Source organism: Heterodontus francisci, chromosome 13, assembly GCF_036365525.1.
Source record: "Heterodontus francisci isolate sHetFra1 chromosome 13, sHetFra1.hap1, whole genome shotgun sequence".
Classification (NCBI taxonomy): domain Eukaryota; kingdom Metazoa; phylum Chordata; class Chondrichthyes; order Heterodontiformes; family Heterodontidae; genus Heterodontus; species Heterodontus francisci.
In genome coordinates this window covers 23,506,393-23,532,443 of record NC_090383.1, presented here as the reverse complement: position 1 = coordinate 23,532,443, position 26,051 = coordinate 23,506,393, and the positions used below count along the sequence as shown (strand labels likewise).

The window sequence follows — 26,051 nt, the reverse complement described above, 5'->3', positions numbered from 1 at the left end:
TCATTGGCTTAATGCTATGTGATTGCACAAAACAGCCCTTCCTGAGAGGAAGAGAAAAACTAACCATCACTTACCCTCATTGAATGAATACATTTCCTTTTATCAGTTTTCAAACATGCATGTTTGCTATATAACTTTCTAGTTTTTTATTATCCTTTTAAAGAATAGTAACTTGAAAGCCAGTATGTTGGTCAAGTATTATAGGTTAAGCAATATTAAGAACCAAGAACAACAACTTATATTTATATAGTGCCCTTATCATAATATTACATCCTATGGTGCGTCATGGGAGCATCATATAACAAAATACAACACCGAGCCACTTAAGGTGATATTAGGTCAAGGTGACCAAAGGCTTGGTCAAAGAGGTATGTTTTAAGAAACATCTTAAAGGAGGAAAGCGAGCTAGAGAAGTGGAGAGGTGCAGAAGGGAATTCCAGAGCTTAGACCATAGGCAATTGAAGGCGCGCCCTCCAATGGTGGAGTGATTAAAACCAAGGATACTCGAGGCCAGAATTAGATGAGCACAGATATCTCGGAGGATTGTAGGGGTGGAGGAGATTAGAGATAGGGAGGGACGAATCCATGGAAGAATTTGCAAACAAGGATGAGAATTTTAAAATCAGAACTTTGCTTGACTGGAAGCCAATGTAGGTCAGCAAGCACAGGGGAGATAGGTGAACGGGACTTGGTGCAAGTTAAGACATAGACAGCAGAGTTTTGGATGACCGCAAGTTTACAGAAGGTAGAATGTGGGAGACCAGCCAGGTGTGTTTTGGTAACAAAGGCATGAATGAGTGTCTCAGCAGCAGATGTGCTGAGATGGGGCGAACACTACGGAGGTGAAAATAGGCAGTCTTAGTGATGATGCAGATATGTGGTCGGAAGCTCACCTTAGGGTGAAGTATGACACCAAGGTTGCAAACAGACTGGTTTAGTCTCAGACTGTTGCCAAGGAGAGGGAGGAAGTTGGTAGATGGGGAATGGAGTTTGGAGCATGGACCAAAAACAATGGATTTGGTCTTCCCAATATTTAATTGGAGGAAATTTCTTCTCATTCAGCACTGCATGTCGGATAAGCAGTCTGATAATTTAGCAACATTGGAGGAGTTGAGGGAGGTGATGGTGAGATAGAGCTAGGTGTTGTCAGCATAAAGGTGAAAACTAACGCTTTGCTTATGGATGAGGTTGCCGAGGGGCAGCATGTGGACGAGAAATAGGAAGGGGCCAAGGATAGATCCTACGGAGACACCAGAGATAACGATGCAGGAGCAGGAAGAGAGGCCATTGCAAGTGATACTCTCGCTATGATCAGATAGATAAGAATAGAACTAGGTGAGAGCAGTCCCACCCAGCTTGGCTGACAATGGAGAGACGTTGGAGGTCATAAAGTTATACAGAAACAGGCCCTTCAGCCCATTGTGTCTGTGCCAGCCATCAAGCACCTATCTAATCCCATTTTCCAACACTTGGCCCATAGCCTTGTATGCTATGGCATTTCAAGTGCTCATCTAAATGCTTCTTAAATGTTGAGGGTTCCTGCCTCTACCACCCCTCAGGCAGTACGTTCCAGATTCCAGCCACTCTCTGGGTGAAAAAAATGTTTCCTCAAATCTCCTCTAAACCTCCTGCCCCTTACCTTAAATCTATGCCCCCTGGTTATTAACCTCTCTGCTAAGAGAACAAATTTCTTCCTATCTAACCTATCAATGCCCCTCATAATTTTGTATACCTCAATCAGGTCCCCCCTCAGCCTTCTCTACTCTAAAGACAACAACCCTAGCCTATCCAGTCTCTCTTCATAGCTGAAATGCTCCAGCCCAGGCAACGTCCTGGTGAATCTCCTCTGCACCCTCTCCAGTGCAATCACATCGTTCCTGTAGTGTGGTGCCCAGAACAGCTGTGGCCTAACTGGCATTTTATACAGGTCCATCATAACGTCCCTGCTGTTATATTCTATGCCTCGGCTAATAAAGGCAAGTATCCCATATGCCTTACATATCTACCTGTGCTGCTGCCTTCAGTGATCTATGGACAAGTACACCAAGGTACCTCTGACCCTCTGTACTTCCTAGGGTTCTATCATCCATGGTATATTACCTTGCCTTATTAGTCCTCCCAAAATGCATTACCTCACACTTCTCAGGATTAAATTCCATTTGCCACTGCTCCACCCATCTTACCAGCCCATCTATATCATCCTGTAATCTAAGGCTTTCTTCCTCACTATTTACGACACCACCAATTTTCGTGTCATCTGCAAACTTACTGATCATACCTCCCATATTCACATCTAAATCATTAATGTACACTACAAACAGTAAGGGTCCCAGCACCGATCCCTGAAGTACACCACTGGTCACAGGCTTCCACTCGCTAAAACAGCTCTCAACTATCACTCTTTGCCTCCTGCCACTAAGCTAATTTTGGATCCAATTTGCCAAATTGCCCTGGATCCCATGGGCTCTTGCCTTCTTGACCAACCTCCCATGCAGGACTTTATCAAAAGCCTTACCGAAGTCCATGTAGACTACATCAACTGCTTTACCCTCATCTACACATCTAGTCACCTCAAAAAATTCAATCAACTTTGTTAGACACGAAATCAAGCATGTTGGACACAGGTGTGTGTGGTGTGGTCAGCCGTGTCAAAGGTGAGGATAGGTCGGGAATGATGAGGAAGGAAAGTTTACCTTTGTCACAGTCACATAATAGGATGTCATTTGTGACTTTGTTAAGAAATGTTTCAGTACTGTTGCAGGGGTGAAAACCTGAATGGAGGGACTCAAACATGGAGTTCTGGGAAAGATGGGCACAGATTTGAGAGGTGATAACACATTCAAGGACTTTGGAGAGGAAAGATAGTTGGAGATGGGCCGGTAGTTTGCAAGGGTCAAGGTTTTTTTTTTGAGGAAAGGGGTCATGACAGCAGATTTAAAGGACACCTGAAGAGAGAGAACCATTAACAATATTGGCTAACATGGGGACCAGGAGGGGGAGTTGGGTGGTTAGCAGTTTAATGGGAATAAGGTCAGTGGAGCAGAAGCTGGGTCTCATGGACAAGATAAACTTGGAGAGGGCATGAGGGGAGATAGGAGAGATACTAGAGAAAGATGTGAGGTCAGGGCTAGGGCAGGGGGAGCATTATAGGAAGTTTGGCCTGGTGGGCTAGTAGAAGAGACAGCTGATCGGATGGTCTCGATCTTGGTGATAGAGAAGTCCATGAACACCTCGCACTTATTGTTGGAGGTGAGGCGGTGGGGGGGGGAGCTAAAGAAGATGGGTTGCAGTAGAGAAAAGAAGTCAGGGATTATCTTTGCATTCCAGGATGATAGTGGAATAGTGAGCAGTTTTAGCAGACAAGAGCAGGACCCAATAGTGCTTTATGTGGTCCAGCCAGATCTGGCGGTGGATGGCTAAACCAGTTGTCCACCATATCCTTTCAAGTCTGCGGCCCTTGGACTTAAGGGAGCAGAGATGAGGGTCATGCCAAGGGGAATGGCCAGGGTGAGAGGAGAAGAGAGCATGTTGAGTTGGAGATTGAAATCACTGAGGCTGAATGAAGGGTGGAAGGTGAGGTGCTCAAAGGAGGAAAAAGTGGCAGTAGGCGGTTAGGCCAAGGTGTGATCTGGCAATGAGAACCACACTGCCACCGAGATGGTATAGCCAGGCATGGTGTTATTACCCCTCAGCCAGATTTCCATTGAGGTCATGATGTTGATGCAGTCATCCACAATAAGTTCACGATGTCAAGGACCTTGTTCACAAGTGAACGGACATTCAGGAGGGAAATGCGCAGAGAGGCGGTGAGAGCTGATCCGCTGGTATAGTCCACAGGGTCAGCAGTGGGAGGAATGAGTTTGATAGGAAGGAGATTGGCAAGATTAGCCCCCATCTAGTGCACTGTGCAGGAAGGTCAACGCGAGAATAGGGGCAATTGGAGTTGCTGCTTGTAATGAGTTGGCATCGGTTGCCTCAATGAGCCCTTCGGAGGATGTCGAGAGACACAGAGGGAAGCTCTAAGCTTATCTAAGAGGAAGTCAAGCTTGGAACAGCAGCAAAGGAGCAGGAAGGACGAGAAGTACTGAAGGGTTGGGGTAGGGAATTGGGAGAGCAGAGTACCCGAGAGTGGAGAAGTGAAAGAAGGCATGATGATGGAGATGGGTCCAGGAGGAGTAAAGAGAAAAGAAGTTGAAAAAAATGAGCAAAAATGGAAATAGAGTGATGGGCTCAGGTTCGGCATGGCAGCCAAAATGTGCACGCCAATGGATGCCGGGAAAGCTCAAGTGAAATAGGCCTGATTACATAAAAATTAGGATACATAAAAACCTGATAGGAAAAGGGAAATAGGAAATAGATAGGAGATAATAGAAAGGAGTTAAAATCAGAGCTCCCATGGTGAGATAACGATGGCGTTGTTAGGGTGGAGTCAGCATGGAGAATCAATGAACTGTTGTCATGGGGTCTTGAGAATGTTAAATATACAGTTTAAAGTGCAATGGCAGCGGGAAGGAGTGAGACTGAGTGAGACCGGCAGGGAGCGGAGAGCAGTCGGACCTGTGTGAGAGCAGTCCAGGCGCGCGGAGTTTTGAAAAAAAAAAGTCAACAGTGACATCACAGGAAAGCTGGAAGGTGATTGGTTGGTGAGTAACTGCTGTTAGGGAATAGCTCTAAATAGCTGGCTTAGTAACTAAGGTAAGAAAGGTCTACAGTTTATTTTCAGATATAGTAAGTAGTGTTTTTTAGGGAGTTCCATAGTAACGAGGACCAGGGAAGAAGGGCCCTAGAGTAATTGATATTATTTGATATCAAGCATCTTCCAAAAGGTTTAATTTAAAGGGTTAAGTCATGGCAGGAGAGCTCAAAGCTGTGGTGTGCACCTCGTGCTCTATGTGGGAAGCCGGGAACGATTCCAGTGCCTGGCACCAGCATGTGTGCAGTAAGTTTTAGTTTTAGTTTTAGTTTTAGAGATACAGCACTGAAACAGGCCCTTCGGCCCACCGAGTCTGTGCCGACCATCAACCACCCATTTATACTAATCCTACACTAATCCCATATTCCTACCACATCCCCACCTTTCCCTATATATTTCCCTACCACCTACCTATACTAGGGGCAAATTTGTAATGGCCAATTAACCTATCAACCTGCAAGTCTTTGGCGTGTGGGAGGAAACCGGAGCACCCGGAGGAAACCCACGCAGACACAGGGAGAACTTGCAAACTCCGCACAGGCAGTACCCAGAATCGAACCCGGGTCCCTGGAGCTGTGAGGCTGCGGTGCTAACCACTGCGCCACTGTGTCTCCAGCTGCAGCTCCTGGAAGCCCGGGTTTCAGAGCTGGAGCGGCAGCTGGGGACACTGGAGCATCCGCGAGGTGGAGAGTATCGTGGATAGCACGTACAGAGAGGTGGTTACACCGCAGGCTCAGACACCACAGGCAGGAAGGGAATGGATGACCACCAGGCAGAGCAAGAGGACTGCAAAACAGATATACTACATTGGATACTGTTGGGGGAGGAATGGCCTCTCAGGGGAAAGCAGCAACAGCCCAATTCATTGCACTATGGTTGGCTCTGCTGCACAGGGGAGGAGTAAAAAGTGTGGGAATGCAATAGTTATAGGGGATTCAATTATAAGGGATATAGATAGGCATTTCTGTGGCCGCAAACGAGACTCCAGGATGGTATGTTGCCTCCCTGGTGCTAGGGTCAGGGATGTCTCAGAGCGGTTACAGGACATTCTGAAGGGGGAGGGTGAACAGCCAGTGGTTGTGGTACACGTTGGTACAAACGACGTAGGTTTTATAAAAAAAAAGGATGAGGTCCTAAAAGCAGAATATAGGGAGTTAGGAAGTAAGTTGAAAAGTTGGACCTCAAAGGTAGTGATCTCAGGATTACTACCAGTACCACATGCTAATCAGAGTAGAAATAGCAGGATATATCAGATGAATACGTGGCTGAAGAGATGGTGTGAGGGGGAGGGTTTTAGATTCTTGGGACTGGTTCTGAGGGAGGTGGGACCGGTACAAACTGGACGGGTTACAGCTGGGCAGGACCGGGACTGATGTCCTAGGGGGAGTATTTCTAGAGTGGTTGGGGAGGGTTTAAACTAAAATGGCAGGGGGATGGGAACCTTTGCAAGGAGTCAGAGGAGGGGGGGATCAAAGACAAGAACAAAAGACAGTAAGGAGAATAAGAAAAGTGATGGGCAGAGAAATCAAGGGCCAGACTCAAACGGGGCCACAATGAAAAATAGTGGGAAGGGGACAAGTAATGTTAAAAAGACAGGCCGTTTTGTGCCTTAACGCGCGGAGCATTCACAATAAAAATTGGATGAATTAATCATGCAAATAGATGTAAACGGGTCAGGATTACGGACACATGGCTGCAGGGTGACCAGGGATGGGAAATGAACATCCAGGGGTATTCAGTATTTAGGAAGGACAGACAAAAAGTAAAAGGCAGTGGAGTTGCATTGCTGGTTAAAGAGGAAATTAACGCAATAGTGAGGAAGGATATTCATTCTGATGATTCGGGGAATCTGTATGGGTAGAGCTGAGAAACACTAAGGGGCAAAAAACGTTAGTGGTGTTGTATATAGACCCCCAAACTGTAATTATGGGTGACTTTAATCTGCATATAGATTGGGCAAATCAAATTAGTCACAATACTGTAGAGGAGGAATTTATGGAGTGTATACAGGATGGTTTTCTGGACCAATATGTTGAGGAACCAACTAGAGAACAGGCCATCCTGGACTGGGTATTGTGTAATGAGAGAGGAATAATTGACAATCTAGTTGCCTGAGACCCCTTGGGGATGAGGAACCATAATATGATAGAATTCTTCATCAAGATGGAGAGTGACGTAGTTGATTCTGAGACTAGGGGTCCTGAATCTTAATAAAGTAAACTACGAAGCTATGAGGCGCGAGTTGGCTATGATGGATTGGGAAACGTTACTTGGAGGGATGACGGTGGATCGGTAATGGCAAACATTCAAAGAGCACATGGATGAACTGCAACAATTGTTTATTCCTGTCTGGCGCAAAAGTAAAACGGGAAAGGTAGCCAAACCAGGGCTTACAAGGGAAATTAGAGATAGCATTAGATCCAAGGAAGAGGCATACAAATTTACGAGAAAAAACAACCGAACTGAGGATTGGGAGCTGTTTAGAATTCAGCAAAGGAGGTCCAAGGGATTGATTAAGAAGGGAAAAATAAAGTACGAGACTAAGCTTGCGGGGAACATAAAAACTGACTAAAAGTTTCTATAGGTATGTGAAGAGAAAAAGATTGGTGAAGACAAATGTCGGTCCCTTACAGTCAGAAACGGGAATTTATTATGGGGAACAAAGAAATGGCTGACCAACTAAATGCATACTTTGGTTCTGTCTTCACAAAGGAGGACACAAATATCATACCAGAAATGTTGGGGAACACAGGATTTAGTGAGAGGGAGGAACTGAAGGAAATTAGTATTAGTAGAGAAATGGTGTTGGGGAAATTGATGCGATTGAAGGCTGATAAATCCCCAGTGCCTGATAATCTACATCCCAGAGCACTTAATGAAGTGGCCCTAGAAATAGTGGATGCATTGGTGGTCATCTTCCAAGATTCTATAGACTCTGGAACAGTTCCTACAGATTGGTGGGTAGCTAATGTAACCCCACTATTTAAAAAGGGAGTTAGAGAGAAAACAGGGAATTATAGACCAGTCAGCCTGATGTCGGTAGTGGGGAAAATTCTAGAGTCCATTATCAAAGATTTTATAGCGGAGCACTAAGAGAACTTAGAGAATCGGACAGAGTCAGCATGGATTTACGAAAGGGAAATCATGCTTGACAAATCTACTAGAATTCTTTGAGGTTGTATTTAGTAGAGTTGATGAGGGAGACCCAGTGGATGTGGTTTATTTGGACTTTCAGAAGGCTTTCGACAAAGTCCCACATAAGAAATTAACGTATAAAATTAAAGTGCATGGGATTGGGGGTAGTGTATTGCGATGGATAGAGAATTGGTTCGCAGACAGGAAACAAAGAGTAGGAATAAACGGGTCTTTTTCCGAATGGCAGGCAGTGACTAGTGGGGTACTACAGGGATCGGTGCTAGGCCCCCAGCTATTCACAATATATGTTAATGATTTAGATGAGGGAACTAAATGTAATATCTCCAAATTTGCAGATGACACAAAACTGGGTGGGTGGGTGAGTTGTGAGGAGGATGCAGAGAGGCTTCAGGATGATTTGGACAAGTTGAGTGAGTGGGCTAATGCATGGCAGATGCTGTATAATGTGGATAAATGTGAGGTTATCCACTTTGGTAGCAAAAACAGGAAGGTGGATTATTATCTGAACGGCTATAAACTGAGAGAGGGGAATATGCAGCGAGACCTGGATGTTCTCGTACACAAGTCGCTGAAGGTAAGCATGCAGGTGCAACAGATGGTAAAAAAGGCAAATGATATAAGAACATAAGAAATATGAGCAGGAGTAGGCCATTCAGCCCCTCAAGCATGCCCCATCATGGCTGATCTGTCCCAGTCCTCGACTTCTCTTTCGGGCCTGCTCTGCCTAACACTCGACTCCCCGAGATTTCAAAAATCTGTCTACTTCCTCCTTAAATACATTTAGTGACCTAGCCTCCACAACTCTCTGAGGCTTGAATTCCAGAGATTCACCACCCTCTGAGAGCAGAAATTCCTTCGCATCTCAGTTTTAAATGTGTGCCCCCTTATTCTGAAACTATGTCCCCGAGTTCGAGATTCCCCCACTAGTGGAAACATCTTCTCAACATCTACCCTGTCGAGCCCCCTTAGAATCTTATATGTTTCAATAAGATCACCCCTCATTCTTCTGAACTCCAATGAATAAAGGCCTAACCTGTTTAGCCGCTCTTGATAAGACAGCCCCTTCATCCCAGGAATCAGCCTGGTGAACCTTTTCTGAATTGCCTCCAATGCTAGTATATCCTTCTTTAAATATGGGGACCAAAACTGTACGCAGTACTCCAGGTGTGGCCTCACCAACACCCTGTACAGTTGTAACAGGACTTCCCTATTTCTAAACTCTAAACCCCTAGCAATAAAGGCCAAAATTCATTTGCCTTCCTAATTACTTGCTGCACCTGCATGCTAACCTTTTCATGCACAAGAACACCGAGATCCCTCTGTACTGCAGTATTTTGTAGTCTTTCTCCATCGAAATAATAATCTTCCTTTGTATTCTTCCTACCAAAGTGGATTACCTCACACTTTCCCACATTGAACACCATCTGCCAAGTTTTTGCCCACTCACTTAACCTATCTATATTCCTTTGCAGATTTTTTGTGTCCTCATCACAACATGCCTTCCCACCATACGATTTTCGTATCGTCAGCAAATTTGGATACACTAACTCTGTCCCTTCTTCTAAGTCATTAATGTAGATAGTAAATAGCTGAGGCCCTAGGACCGATCCTTGTGGCACCCCACTAGTTACAGTATGTTGGCCTTCATAGTGAGAGGATTCGAGTACAGGAGCAGCGATGTCTTGCTGCAATTATACAGGGCCTTGGTGAGGCCACACCTGGAATATTGTGTGTAGTTTTGGTCTCCTTATCTGAGGAAGGATGTTCTTGCTATAGAGGGAGTGCAGCGAAGGTTTACCAGACTGATTCCTGGGATGGCAGGACTGACGTATGAGGAGAGATTGAGTCGGTTAGGATTATATTCGCTGGAGTTCAGAAGAGTGAGGGGGGATCTCATAGAAATCTATAAAATTCTAACAGGACGTGACAGGGTAGATGCAGGAAGGATGTTCCCGATGGTGGGGGAGTCCAGAACCAGGGATCATAGTCTAAGGATACGGGGTAAACCTTTTTGGACTGAGATGAGGAGAAATTACTTCACCCAGAGAGTGGTGAGCCTGGGGAATTCGTTACCACAGAAAGCAGTTGGCGGAGCAGGCTTGAAGGGCCGAATGGCCTACTCCTGCTCCTGTTTTCTATATTTCTATGTTTCTATACACTGCCTGAATTGGGATACCTTCACTTTACAGTGAGTAAGATAGATACGTTTCATTCTCAGCATCTTAAACCTAGTTGCTTTCTTGATCTAAATCTAGTGGCCCTTTTTTGCCCTCAGGTAGCCCTGATAGGAGTACGGAGAGTCACCTTCTCTGAACTGTGCAATGGAGACATTAAACTTGACAGCTCCCTTCAAGAAACAGGCCAACTTTGATTAAAGGTGTCACCTCCATTTTGAGTGTGGTATTTAAAACTACGATTTAAAACTAAGCAAAAATTAGAGATACTATGGTCAAAAATCTTGTTTCTGTCACTGCCATGACTGCATGTTCTTTTTATGTCTGTTTTGCTCAATTTTGTGTTAATTGCTTTTCTCTTTTACTTTTCCTCCAGTGTGCAGCATATCACCTGTCCATTGCTGATTCTTCATGCAGAAGATGATGCCGTCATCCCCTTTCATTTGGGAAGAAAGGTGTGTCACACCCTATGAGACCCAAACTTTCAGTGCTTGAATGAGCGTGATTATTTTTGTTAATATCTTTCTCAATGAAGCCTTGCAGCCTGCAGTTTTGCAAATGCAAGATGGCGATGAAGGTCCAATAAAGGTTTTTAATAATTCTGTTGTAAGATTAGTAATTTCCAGGCTTAGAGCCTAGTTCCTGATATCATACTGGTGTCAGCTGTGACTTGTGTAGTTAAACTACAGTCCCATCTGCCCTCTTAGGTGGAAGTAAAAGATCCCATGCCACTATTCGAAGAAGGGCTGGGAGTTCTCCCAATGTCTTGGGCAATATTTATCCATCAACCAACACTTAAAACAATCTATCTGGTCTTTGTTACATTGCTGTTTGTGGGACTTTGCTGTGTGCAAATTGGCTGACACGTATCCTACATAACAACAGTGACTATACTTCAAAAATACTTCATTAGCTGTAATGCGCTTTGAGAAGTCATGATGTTGTGAAGTATATATAAGTTTGTTCTTTTTTATCTAAATTCTTCTTCACAATTAATTAAGGCGAGTTAATTAAGTTACTACTTGCACTTACGTACTTGCTGCTAATCAGATTCCCAGTAAAACTTCCAAAAGGAAATGCAAATAAAAATAAAATCATTCACAGTTTAAACAGTTAGAAAAGTTTCCTTGGAGATTGCAGTCACATGTGAAACACAGGCAGCTGCAATTATTTTTAGTTCATCCCCATTTGAAAAGGCTCATCCACTGGGACCAGTCAAAGTGCATTCTGTAATCACAGTCCAAAGCATTTGAGTTGCACTGATTTTCAGTAATTTCAAAATAACTTTAATATTCTTATCCAAGATACTACTTTGGCCCTTGCTGGAATTATTGTATCCAATTCTAGCACCACACTTTTGAAAGGATTTGGAGAGGGTACACAAGAGACTTACGAGAATGGTTCCAGAGATAAAGATTACAATAGACTGTGGGGGGAAGTTGGGGTTGTTCCCCTTAGAATAGCAAAGGCTAAGAGGAGATTTAATAAAGGTATTTAAAATTGTGAAGGGTTTAGCTAGAGTAGATAAATAGAAACTGTTTCCGATGACTGAAGATTGATAACTAGAGGGCACAGATTTACTGTAATTAGCAAAAGAACCAGAGGCAACATGAAAAACCTTTTTTATGTATTAAGTGGTTAGGATTTGGAATCTACTGCCTGATAGGGTGGTGGGTACAGATTTAATAAGTAGCCTTCAAATGGAATTGGATAAATACTTGGAGAAAAAATTGCAGGGATATGTGGAAAGAGCGGGAGAGTGGGACTAACTGGTTTGCTCTTCAAAAGAACCAGTGCAGACTCAATGGCCGAATGGTCGTCTGTGCAGTACTATTCTATGATTGGCACTCAGCCAATTGTGATGGTGTGCTAGAGGTTTAACTTGCCTTGCCCTACCATTTTTCCAATCCCTGTTGTAGGAAAACTCTTGAGTAAAGGCCCCCGGGATTGGGTTGGAGTCTCCAGGAATTGAAGATTAATCTCCAGGACACTGCTATGAGCAGCACTATAGAAAAATCATTGGATATTAAAAAAAACTTTGAACACTTTTATGAGTTATAAAACTATTGGAGATGGGAAAAATGGCTATTTGACAGTTTAGAATTATCCAATTGAATATTGAAGAGTTTGCTTGCCCTGGCTTGGGAAGTCAGGGAGTCACGAGGATGGACATGTTGAGCGACCATGACAAGAGTGTGGGAGCAGAACAGTTGGCAGCAGGAGGTCATGCGATGAAACCTCCATGAAAACATTCAACCCGAATTGGGAACCCTAGTAAAAGCCAGTCACCTCCCTATCAGGTAGGGGAAAATCACCAAGTGTTATCCCCAGGCCATACTCATCCATCCTTTAGTAGTTACTCCAAATCAGCTTTATCAGCAGCTCAAATACTGGATGTTTCGCAACCCTTTCAGTCATACATGATATACAGTGAAGGAGGTTGGAGAAACTGACTCAGCAGATCAGGGGAACTGGCTGAAGATAGAAACATTTTAAATGTTCAGAGCTTTTATATTACAAAATTCTCTGCAATTTAACAAGAGGAAACAAAACATTTTTGCAATAGTTATTCACTCCAATATTAAGAGAATAGATGGAAGAGTAGAATCTTAGCACAGTATAGCACAGAAAGAAGCCATTCAGCCCATTGAGTCTGCACCAGAGCAAACCGGGTAAATACCACTCCCCTGCTCTTTCATCATAACCCTGCAATTTGTTTCCTCCTTCAAGTATTTATCCAATTTTGTTTTGAAAGCTTGTGATTTAGGCTAGGGAGAGTCAGGGAGAACCAATGAAGGAAAAAGGGAGAAAATAGCCTAAAAATGATTAACATGCAGTCTAATGAATGGGAGACTCCCAAAAGTGATGACATGCACAATAAATATCTTCTCCATCTGTGGGCCAGAAAATGTTGTCTTGCATTCTCTTGTGATTCATATTTTTCCCTTAAATACATAACACATCTATATATGTTGTGTTCTCAGTTTGATATTGGTACATATTCAAAAGACTATATGCTGATGGACACACAGTGAGGGGTGGGGTGGGTATGGCACAGGTAGGAAATCTGGTCACATTATAAGACACTGGATGAGTTTTACTACCACTGCATTATCTGAGCTGATTGTCACTCTAGTACAATCTTCATTCGGCATCCTCAGCACAACACTTCAGCGGGCCTGGCCTGGGGAATAGGCTGTCTTCAAGGAATGACAAAAACCTTGGAGAGTGAGAGTCTTTCTTAATTCCATGAGCATTAAAACTTTTTGTTTCTCCACAGCTTTATGAGATTGTTGCATCCTCACAGAGTAGTAGGAAAGTGCAATTTATTCCCTTCCACAAAGAACTTGGCTACAGGCACAAGTACATATACAAGAGCCCACAGCTTCCTCAGATATTAAGGTAAATGTTTTCTAACAGTAATGTGCTCTCATTGTTCCACTTCTGTCTGTCCCTTTGCAGTTACTACATCTCCAGTTTTGTTCAGTAAGAATATCATGATATGGAGCTAAAGGGGCGGGGTGGGGGGGGGTGGGTGGTTGTTGCGTGGTGGGTAAATAGAGTTCGGGTACAGATCAGCTACAAGAACATAAGAAATAGAAATAGGAGCAGGAGTAGACCAAATGGTCCCTTGAGCCTGCTCTGCCTTTTATTGCGATCATGGCTGATCTTCTGCCTCAACTCCACATTCCTGCCCGCTCCCAATATCCCTTGATTCTCTGAAAGATCATAAATCTGTCTATCCCAGCCTTTATATTTAATGATGGAGCATCCACAACCCTTTACGGTAGAGAATTCCAAAGATTCACAACCCTTTGAGTGAAGAAATTTCTCTTCACCTCAGTTTTAAATGATCAACCTCTTATCCTAAAACTGTGCCCCCATGTTCTAGATTCCCCAGCCAGGAGAAACAAATCTCAGTGTCTACCCTGCTAAGCCCCTTCAGAATCTTGCATGTTTCAATGAGATCACCTCTTATTCTGCTAAACTCCAGAGCGTCTTGGTCCAACTTACTCAGCCTCCCATTATAGGACAATCCTCCTTTCGCAGGAACCAATCTAGTGAACCTTCACTGTACTGCCTCCTTCCTTAGATATGGAGACCAAAACTGCGCACAATACTCCAGGTGTAGTCTCACCAAAGCCCTATACAATTGTAGCAAGACTTCCTTATTATTCTACTCCAGTCCCCTTGAAATCCAACATGCCATTTGCCTTCCTAATTGCTTGCTGTACCTGCATGCTAACTTTCTGTGTTCTTTGTACAAGTACACTCAAGTCTCTTTGAACATCAACATTTAAAAGTTTCACTCCTTTTTTTAACAAAAAATTCTGCTTTTCTATTCTTACTACCAAAGTGAATAACCTCACGCTTCCCCACATTTTACTTTACTTGCCACTGCTCACTTAACCTGTCTATATCGCTTTGCAGCCACATTGTGTCCTGCTTCCAGCTTACATTTCCACCGAGCTTAGTATCATCAGCAAACTTAGTTATATTACTCTCAATCTCTTTATCTAAGTCATTAATATAGATTGTAAATAGTTGAGGCCCCAGCACTAATTCTTACGGCACTCCACTAGTTACAGCTTGCCAACTTGAAAATGCCCCGTTTATCCCTACTCTCTCCTTCCTGTCCGTTAACCAATCCTCTATCCATGCTAATATATTGACCCCAATTCCATGAGTCCTTATCCTGCCACCTTTTGTGTGGCACCATATTGAATAATGTTTGGAGATCTAAGTATACTACATCTATAGCTCCCCTTTAACTATACTAGTCACATCCTCAAAAAAACTCTAATAAATTTGTCAAACACTATTTCCCTTTCCAAGAATCATGTTGACTCTGTCTGATCATACTATGATTTTCTAAGTACATTGTTAAGACTTCCTTAATAATAGATTCCTGCATTTTCCCGACAACTGATGTCCGGCTCACTGGGTTGTAGTTCCCTGTTTTCTCTCTCCCTCCTTTTTTGAAAAGCAGTGTTTCATTTGCTAACTTCCAATCCACTGGTACTGTTGTAGAATCTAGCAAATTTTGGAAAATTATAACCAGTGTATCCGCTTTGTCTGTAGCTACCTCTTTTAGAGCCCTAGGATGTTGACCATCAGGTCCTGGGGATTTCTCAGATTTTACTCCCTTAAGTTTCTCTGATAATTTTTCTATGCTGATATTAATTACTTAAAATTCCTCTCTCTTATTAGCTCCTTGGTTACCCTCTGTTTCCCACTTTTTACCTTTTAATCCATTTACCCAATCTGCCTTAGCCAGCTCATCCCTCATGCCTATGCAATTGGCTTTATTTAAGTTTAAGATTTTTGTTTTGGGCTGGAGAATGTCACTCTTAAAATTAGTATGGAATTCAATTGTGTTATGATCACTTTTTTCAGAGAATCTTTTACTATAAGATCACTAACTTACCTTCCTTATTATATAATATTAGATGTAAAATAACTTTGTCCCTAGTTCAGGGGTCGCCAACGCATTGATCGCGAGCTATTGGTAGCTTGTGTCGGCCTTTGAGTAGCTCGCATAATGCTCCTGATTGCTCACATCATCCTGCTAGCATTAACCTGCACATGTGCATCCCGATGTTGCCAAGTGCATTAACGTCACCACATACTGACGTCATAACAGGAAGAATGAACAGCGATAAAAGCCAAGGGAGCGGCAAGCAGGGTGCTGAGCAGTGAGCAAGCGGGGGAGCGAATGGTGAGGGTCCGTTCAAGTGGCAAACGGGGAGCAGGCAGTGATAAGCAGGGGTGGGGAATGAGCGGTGACTGGTGAAGAGGGAGGGAGCGAGTAGGCTGGGGTTGGGGGGGGGGGTCGCTGCGGGTTGTGAAGATAAGCGGCTATAGGGCCTTTTGTGCTAAATTGAGCAGCGCCATCTTTATTACTGAGAGCTGCCTGAGACATTGTGGACATTTCAGTTATTTGCGAGTAGTGCGGCACCTAGTGGTGTTGTCAGCAAATGTGTTATTTTCCTTTATCATAAGTAGCTGTCACTCAGGAAAAGGTTGGCAACCCCTAACCTAGTTGGTTTCACAAGCTATTGTTCTAGGAAGCTGTTGTGAAAGCATTTTACAAACTTATCTTCCAGATTATCTTTGTCCGTTTGAGTTGTCCGGCCTTTATGAAGATGAAAGTCCCCCATGATTATTACACTGCCTTTGTTACAAGCTCCAATTATGTCTTTCTTAGTGCTCAGTACAATTATATAACTACTGTTAGGGGGCCTATAAACTATTCCACCAGCATTTTCTGACCCTTGTTATTCCTAAACTTCACCTATACTGATTCTACTTCCTGATCAATTGAGCCAAGATCTTTATTTCTGTCTTTATATTATCCTTTATTATCAGTGTTACCCTGCATCCTTTTCCATTCTGCCTGTTGAGTACCCTAGAATATTTATTTCCCAACCTTGGTCACTTTGTAGCCATGTCTCTGTAATGGCAATTATATAAATCCATTTATCTCTAATTGTGCTGCTAGTGCATCTGGTTATAAATGCTTTGTGCATTCAGATATGAGCATATGAATTAGGAGCAGATAAAGAGCCTTTAATTTTTTTTTACCACTATTCTTTGCATGGTCTTTATTTGCTGATGCACTATTGCTGTTAAAACTCTTTGTGTCCCTTCCTGTCCAATCCTGCTTGTGTTTACCAAGTTGCCACTCTGCTCTATTTCCTCGATTGATCTGTAGATAGCTAAATCTCCCTTCACATGACCCCTCCCCTTTCCTCTTAGTTTATAGCACTATCCACAGCCCTAGTTATACAATTCGTCAGGACACTGATCCCAGCCCGGTTTAAGTGAAGCCCATCCCAACAAAACTATGATTGAATTGAATGGTGGAGTATGCTCGAGGGACTGAATGGCCTATTCATACATAAATACGAACATACGCAGGAGTAGGCCATTCAGCCCCTCAAGCCTGCTGTGCAATTTGATAAGATCATGGCTGATCTGATTGTGGCCTCCACTCTACGTTCCTGTCTACCTGCTATAACCTTTGACTCCCTTGTCAATCAAGGATCCCTGTAACTCAGCCTTAAAAATATTCAATGACCCTGTCTCCACTGCTCTCTGGGGAAGAAAATTCAATAGACTAACAACCCTCAGAGAAAAATTTCTTCTCATCGCCAATTTCCTAGGTGTGTGGCTATACAAATTTCCTAGTGGCTTCTGGCCTAAAAATGTTTGAAATGGTTGGAGTCTGCACAAAAGAGCCTGAAACCCATTGCAACCAAAAGCAGTCCCAATATACTTGAGTTCAGGAGTCCATCTCCAATGACTAACTTTCCAACTTTCTTTACTTCAGCAGAAGAGAGAGGGGGACAAACTGGGAGATCAATATTGTTGATAACAGGGGAAGGAAGAGAAAATGTGAGAGATCCACTTTGGGTTGAGAGTGAGGATAAGCAAGACCTCTTGATTTTAGGAAGCATACCAGGAGACATCCTGTTTAGGAAGATGGGAAGTGAGGTTGAGACCGTGTTTTGGAAGGGAAAGAAAGAGAGGTTGTTTTATGGACTGGGTGGGTGAGAAAAGGGAGCGAGAGGTACCTTATTGTGAGGAGAAGTAATCTGTCGAGATAAGAGGAGGAGATATGCTGTTCACTGGGGTGGGAGCAATTCTTGCTTTACCAGGAATGGGCTGAAAGGTTGTTGTCGGAGTCTAGGGAGCAATTGTTAAAAAACAGCATCACTCTGCTATCCCATGGGTAATGCCACAGAAAATTCATTGCTGATAGAAATGTTTGTGAGCCGTTATAAATCTTTTTCTTTCCCTTGGCCCAGGAAGTTCTTAACTGACCCAAGCTCCCATCAGTAATGAGGTGGACCACAGCAAACAGGTACATCTTCGAAGCCGCATGAAGACTTCAGTTTATATCAAGCGACTTGCATGACTTCTGTTGATTTGCATTCCACAAACCTATTTCATTTGAAGACAAAATGAAAATAATGCGTCTTGGATTTTTTTTGGTTACGCGCGAGGGAGCTCAGTTAACAGCACAGCTGAAGAATGAAGTGAAGGACTTAATATTTGAGAGTTTAGTTCTTGTTATAAAGAAATGAAGGCATACATTTTTTTCAAGACCACATTGATTGAATTCTTGCATATAGAGTGAAATATGGTTAAACTTCCAAAATACAAAAATAATTTAAGGATGATCTGGGTATTTTCAAAATATGAGTCTCGATCACACTCCATTTGTTGCTTCTGAATCACAGGTCTTTATTTCCAGCTGCAGCACTTTTATTTTTGAGAGTCCAGACCTGTTCATTTCTTAAGCCCAATAGTGTCGCATGTATCAATGGACATGCCTTTTCAGTTCTCTTGTGCCAGGTGAAGGTTTTATGAAGCTCATAAGATGTAATGACTTTCCAGCAATTCGGTTTGGTGCGAAAACCCTTGAAGGTTCGTACCTTTAGGCTGAGTTCAGGTGAGTCTGTCTCAGTATAATATCAAAGTATTTAAATAGACAATGTCAGCTGTAAACAATGGCACTATCTAGTATACTAAACAAATAATTTGTTTTTCTTCCAATTTCATGCCCATGTCTGTCTCTTGCTATTGTTATGCCCTCCTTCAGATAGAATGGGGGGAGGTGGGGATGGCAACTGTATATACCAGTCAGATGAAGGTTATTGTCTACTTGTTAAATGTAACAGTCCTATGCAAAATGACTGTGAACAGTCTCCTCCCAGTTCCTAGTGGATCTGAGCCTTATAGCACAAAATGGACAAAGTTGCTCAGGGAGGCCATAATGATGTCTGGTGTGGGAAAATCCATCCATTGGTAATCTGTTGAGGTTGGCGTACCTTGTGCTATATAGCTACGCTATAGGAGACCTTGATGCTGACATTTGGTGATAGAATTGACCAAACTATTTAAGTTCCCACCATTTTGATGAGCACAAAATTCCACCCAATTTTTTTAAAATTCCAAGCTAAATACTTAAAATTGGATCAAATGTTGGCCTGTATTTGCATCGATTATACCACTATAAGGCTATTGAGTGTTTTACGATTCCAGATAGTTTGAGAAGTTTGTGAAAGATTTCCATTGTCATGTCGACAAACAGTGGGCATTAGTGTGATCACCAGAACAAACCAAAAGAATTGCAGCTAACTGACCTGCTTATTACTTGTTTTGTGACCTATTATAATGTTGCTTATTCTATTAGTTCACTGGGCAATGCTACAACTGTAACAATACTTGAGTGAAATATTAAATTACTGGTTGGCTTCTGGGATATGACATAACATTCTACTAATATTGAAATAAAATCAGTTGCTGTAAAGTATGTTCTGAACAAAATATATACACCAATGTAAATAGTATAGCATTCATTATTAAGAGCAGAACTCTTATTTACACATTGCATTGTTACAGTGAAGAAGATTAAATGTTGATTAGAAATGATTGCCTAGTTTGCAGTCAGTAAGGGAAAGCAAACTCCTTGTGTAGATGCATAGTACAACTTATTTATTAAAACATTTACAAAATTGTCTTAAAACAGCTCAAATGTACCCTGAGCTAAGAGAATAAAATTAAAACTTGCAACTGTTGGAAAGCTGGAGTGAAAATAGACAATTTTTAAAAAAACACAACAGACCTGTTAGCATGAGAAAGGAAAAGACAAGTTAATGTTTTGGGTGACTATCATTCCCAATGAAACATGCATCTGCCATTACTTTCTCAGATTTGTCCATTTCCTGAATTGTTTTAGTGAAAATCACATTGACCTGTTTCAACAGTTGGAAAAAAAAGTTTCTTGGCCCTCCAGGAGGAGATGGATAGGATGCCTCCACTACCAGGACCAAATGTGTTATTGCTTCAAGAACAACATGTAGTCAGCCCCTTTGACTGGGGTAAGATTACATAGATTTTTACAGCACAGGCCAAACAATTCTTTGCAAGTGTTTATGCTCCACATGAGCCTCCTCCCGCCCTACTTCATCTCACCCTATCTATCATCATATCCTATTCCTTTCTCCCTCAGGTACTTATGTATCTTCCCTTTGATTGTCTAAGGACACCTAGCAAGGGCTTGTAAGCCATATCTGTCACTATCTCTCTGAAGTGGAAATATATCTTGACTGGTTCTTAGCTTCAAGAAGCAAAGATTCAAATAGACATTGTTTCTCTTTCTTGTGTATATGTTCATGGAAAATAACAGGGAGCCAAGTCAGGGTCTAGAGTACATCATATTTGACTTAGTTTGTCATGTATCTTTTATTATGAGATGTGCTATTGATCCCAATGTAGCGGATCTTTGGGCATCTAGACTTCAGTTTAATTCTGCCAGTCTCCATTTGTTAGAAATGGAGTTTAACAAGATATTGACTTGTCTAAGCTGGGACACATTTACATGCCAAATCTACTGATAATGTCTTGCGTGGATAGCTGATATTCTTCCCCCTACTATCACTTGGATTCAGTGAAAGACTATTGCGTAGAAGACCCCCAAGTAGAAATTTGGCGTGGGTTCTCCTGATCCCCTGCCATATCAATTTCTTAACCAGTTCTGAAAACCATGAAGATGTCATTCTTGGCTCAATTGGAGCACTGTCACCTCTGAGTCGGAAGGTTGTGGCTGTTAGCTCAATTACAGAGACTTGAGCACATAATCCAAGCTGAAACTCCAGTGCGGTACTGAGGGAATGCTGATTCTGAGGTGCTGTCTTCTGGATTCTTTGTTAAACCAAGGCACCATCTGCCTTCTCAGGTGGACACATAAGATCCCATTCAGTATTTTGAAGAGGAGCTGGGAGTTCTCCCAGTGTCCTAGCCGATATTTATCCCTCGACCAACACCTACAAATCCTGCCATCTCATCGTCATTTATCTCATTCTGTTTGTGGAGCTTTGCTGCGTGTAAAGTGGCTGTTCTTTCCTTACATTACATCAGAGTACACTTCAAAAGTAACTTCATTAGCTGTAAAGTACTTTGGATTGTCCTGAGGTCATGAAAGGCACTATATAAATGCTGGCCATTTTTCACCCATTCATCTTCCTTGAACAGATATCTCTGGCAACCAACTTGCTTTAGGCGTGAAGTGATTATTTCAGGGACCCCAGCAATAGCACTCTCACCTCATGAGTCAGACTGACTTGGGTTCATGCACCACTCCCGGGACTTGAGCCCATAATCTGGGCTGATATGTTGGTGCAGTACGAAGGCTTTGGGACAAGATGTTTGCCTGTTTAGGTGATTGTAAAAGATCCCATGTTATTAGAGGAGCAGGGAAGATCTGTGTGTGTCTTGGCCAATATTTATCCCTCAAACAACACCAGATCAACTGGAATTTTATCTCATTACTGTTGTTTGTAGGCAAAGCTCCTACAGTGACTACACTTCAAAGGTGATTCGCTGGCTGCAAAGCCCTGTGGGATGTTCTTAGGGCATGAATGGAGTTGTACATTTGCAAGTTCCTTCTTTCCAACTGCCTCTGTCCACAACTAGGAGGACTGCCCATGTGATCTTCCCTGCCTCCATACCCCACTTCCCCCTTCTTAACACTCATTTATTGAGAAGGTGCTTGATGGCCGGCACAGACATGATGGGCTGAAGGGCCTGTTTCTGTGCTGTATAACTCTATGACTCTACTCTTTGGCTCTCCACAAGTGCACTGCTGAAATCATGGGGATTGACTCTGTACTCGCACCCTTACCAAGGCATGAAGTGTTACTGGTCCAATGCGGTGCACTGGTTGGTTATTTATCGTTGGTTATTCATCGTTGTTGTAATTCTGTAATACTGTAAATGCATTAATGACCTCATGCCTGAACTGTTACTAGCTACTGCATTCGTTAGAAAAAAATAATTTTAGTAGAAGAGCTATAATCATTTTTTAAAGGATGAATATAATTTCGTTCATTTTGGTGAGCATTGAGTTTTCAATTGAAAGAAATTAAGTTGTAGAATTTTTGAGTCATTAAAATATTCAGAATCAATCAAAGTCCTTTAAACCTTTTCATAGAATTTTACAGCAGAGGTGGTGGCAATAATGCCAGCTCATTGCAAAAGCTATCCAATTTAGAACCACTCCTATGCTATTTCCCCTAATCCTGTAATTTTCTCCCTTTCATTTATCCAATTCTCCTTTGAAAGTTTGTATTGAATTAGCTTCCACCATCCTTTCAGGCAGTTTTTCTTCTCCAAAACAGTATGAACATCTTTCAGTGCTTATTATCTGTTGATCTTTTTGGAATTTCGAGCTGTTAGTCCTCTCACCTTCCTGTGATTGATTGGAACTTAGTTCCCTATCTTGCCTCTTGAGTTTGATGATTGTAGGTTTAAGCCCCACTGCAGAACCTTGGAGCTCATGATCTAAGCTGACATTCAGTGCAGCAGGGAGCAAGTGCTGCATTGTTGGATGTGCCAGTTTTTGGACAAGATGTTAAAAACTAAGGCTAATTCTGCCTGTTCCAATGATCCAAGTAAACATATAAGAACCTGGAGAATTATTTGAAGAGGGGCAGGGAGTTTTTCCAGCTCCTGGCCAATATTTATCCCTCAAACAAGGCCATCACCAGAATCGGACTGACTGGTCATTCAGCTATCTCATTGCTGTTAGTAGGATCTTGCCCATGTGCGAAACAAATGCTTTGTTTACTTATATAAAAAATCACTGCACTTTGAAGTAATTCATTGATGTGAAACATTTGAGATATTTTCAAGAGATGTGACAAGCTGCTAAATAAATGCAATTCTTTATCAAAAATTAAAACAAGCTTTGAATTTATAATTCACAAAAAAACATGCCCCCTGTACTTAGTGTTCTAATTTTGGCTGCTTTTGTTTTAGTCCACTTTTCCCTGGTTAAAAGGAAAAAAAAATCCAAAATAAATGCCAGCACGTGAGATTAGGGACAGTGTGTTATAACACATCACTGGGGACTTGATCTACCTCCTGTTGTTTTTTTTTCAACATCAATGATGTGTATTGTGATTGCTGAATTAGTGAGTTTGGAATAATTTAGAAACTAAATTCAAGTTGTGAACTGGTTCTTTTCATTAGGATTGGACAGCACAGGACCATTCTACCTGCCAGTTTCTCATTTACTCTATCAAAATGCATAATTTGAGCACCTCTATTAAATCTCCTCTTAACCTTCTCTGCTCCAAGAAGAACCAACATAGCGATTCTAGTCTCTCCACATTACATTAGGTACTTTGCATTTCTCCCATAGAGGTGCTTCAATTCCTGTGGTTTGGTTGAAGTACATTTAGGTTTTATTTAGGGCAGCTGGATTCCTGGTTGTTTGCCCAGTTTATGATGTCAGGGTAGATTTTCAGCTCTTGGGTAATTCCCCCTTTTTGATGCCATCAATAGTGTGTGTTGTAACAGATGATGCAATTGTTAATTACATTACTTAATAATTCTTTGGGGATGCATATGTAGGCAATTAAATAAATGACCACCCAATAAAGTGCTCACATGCTAAACAGCAGAGAAATGTAAATTGCAAAGTGAAGAGGATTGTCAGTAATGAATGACTTTTCCATTTGGGGGCCATGACCATTTAAAAGAAATATTTGCTCTGAGGGAGAGGAAAGCACTTTGTGTGTCCTCAGAGATTAGAATTAGAATTAGAATTAGAATTAGAATATTACAGCGCAGTACAGGCCCTTCGGCCCTCGATGTTGCGCCGATCATCTGACCTACACTATTCCATTTACATCCATATGTCTATCCAATGACCACTTAAATGCCCTTAAAGTTGGCGAGTCTACTACTGTTGCAGGCAGGTCGTTCCACGCCCCTACTACTCTCTGCGTAAAGAAACTACCTCTGACATCTGTCCTATATCTTTCACCCCTCAACTTAAAGCTATGTCCCCTCGTGTTTGCCATCCTCATCCGAGGAAAAAGACTCTCACTATCCACCCTATCTAACCCTCTGATTATCTTGTATGTCTCTATTAAGTCACCTCTCCTCCTCCTTCTCTCTAACGAAAACAACCCCAAGTCCCTCAGCCTTTCCTCGTAAGACCTTCCTTCCATACCAGGCAACATCCTAGTAAATCTCCTCTGCACCCTTTCCAAAGCTTCGACATCCTTCCTATAATGCGGTGACCAGAACTGCACGCAATACTCCAGGTGCGGCCTCACCAGAGTTTTGTACAGCTGCATCATGACCCCGTGGCTCTGAAACTCGATCCCCCTACTAATAAAGGCTAACACACCATATGCCTTCTTAACAGCCCTATTAACCTGGGTAGCAACTTTCAGGGATTTATGTACCTGGATACCAAGATCTCTCTGCTCATCTACACTACCAAGAATCTTCCCATTAGCCCAGTACTCTGCATTGCTGTTACTCCTTCCAAAGTGAATCACCTCACACTTCTCTGCATTAAACTCCATTTGCCATCTCTCAGCCCAGCTCTGCAGCCTATCTATGTCCCTCTGTACCCTACAACACCCTTCGACACTATCCACAACTCCACCGACCTTCGTGTCATCCGCAAATTTACTAACCCACCCTTCTACACCCTCATCCAGGTCGTTTATAAAAATGACAAACAGCAGTGGCCCCAAAACAGAACCTTGCGGTACACCACTAGTAACTAAACTCCAGGATGAACATTTGCCATCAACCACCACCCTCTGTCTTCTTTCAGCTAGCCAATTTCTGATCCAAAGCTCTAAATCACCTTCAACCCCATACTTGCGTATTTTCTGCAATAGCCTACCGTGGGGAACCTTATCAAACGCCTTACTGAAATCCATATACACCACATCCACGGCTTTACCCTCATCCACCTGTTTGGTCACCTTCTCGAAAAACTCAATAAGGTTTGTGAGGCACGACCTACCTTTCACAAAACCGTGCTGACTATCGCAAATGAACTTATTCTTTTCAAGATGATTATAAATCCTGTCTCTTATAACCTTTTCCAACATTTTACCCACAACCGAAGTAAGGCTCACAGGTCTATAATTACCAGGGCTGTCTCTACTCCCCTTCTTGAACAAGGGGACAACATTTGCTATCCTCCAGTCCTCCGGCACTACTCCTGTCGACAATGACGACTTAAAGATCAACAACAACGGCTCTGCAATCTCCTCCCTGGCTTCCCAGAGAATCCTAGGATAAATCCCATCTGGCCCAGGGGACTTATCTATTTTCACTCTTTCCAAAATTGCTAACACCTCCTCCTTGTGAATCTCAATCCCATCTAGCCTAGTAGGCTGTATCTCAGTAATCTCCTCGGCAACATTTTCTTTCTCTACTGTAAATACTGACGAAAAATATTCATTTAACGCTTCCCCTATCTCCTCTGATTCCGCACACAACTTCCCACTACTATCCTTGATTGGCCCTGTTCTAACTCTTATCATTCGTTTATTCCTGATATACCTATAGAAAGCCTTAGGGTTTTCCCTGATCCTATCCGCCAATGACTTCTCGTGTCCTCTCCTTGCTCTTCTTAGCCCTCCCTTTAGATCCTTCCTGGCTAGCTTGTAACTCTCAAGCGCCCTAACTGAGCCTTCACGTCTCATCCTAACATAAGCCGCCCTCTTCCTCTTGACAAGCGCTTCAACTTCTTGAGTAAACCACGGCTCCCTTGCTCGACAACTTCCTCCCTGCCTGACAGGTACATACTTATCAAGGACACGCATTAGCTGCTCCTTGAATAAGCTCCACATTTCGTTTGTGCCCATCCCCTGCAGTTTCCTTCCCCATCCTACACATCCTAAATCTTGCCTAATCGCGTCATAATTTCCTTTCCCCCAGCTATAATTCTTGCCCTGCGGTATATACCTGTCCCTGCCCATCGCTAAGGTAAACCTAACCGAATTGTGATCACTATCGCCAAAGTGCTCACCTACATCTAAATCGAACACCTGGCCGGGTTCATTACCCAGTACCAAATCCAATGTGGCATCGCCCCTGGTTGGCCTGTCCACATACTGTGTCAGAAAACCCTCCTGCACACACTGGACAAAAACAGACCCATCTAAAGTACTCGAACTATAGTATTTCCAGTCAATATTTGG

General features: G+C 42.6%; 1 protein-coding gene across 1 annotated transcript in view; it reads left to right on the top strand.

The window, feature by feature from the left end:
• abhd12 (abhydrolase domain containing 12, lysophospholipase) overlaps nucleotides 1-24,027 on the top strand; it is a 177,492-nt gene extending 153,465 nt beyond the window's left edge. The window contains exons 11-13 of the mRNA XM_068044525.1: nucleotides 10,400-10,478; nucleotides 13,304-13,425; nucleotides 17,835-24,027. Coding sequence (XP_067900626.1) covers nucleotides 10,400-10,478; nucleotides 13,304-13,425; nucleotides 17,835-17,868 — 235 coding nt within the window. The 3' untranslated portion in view covers nucleotides 17,869-24,027. The remainder of the gene's footprint in view (nucleotides 1-10,399; nucleotides 10,479-13,303; nucleotides 13,426-17,834) is intronic.
• Nucleotides 24,028-26,051: the final 2,024 nt, after the last annotated feature.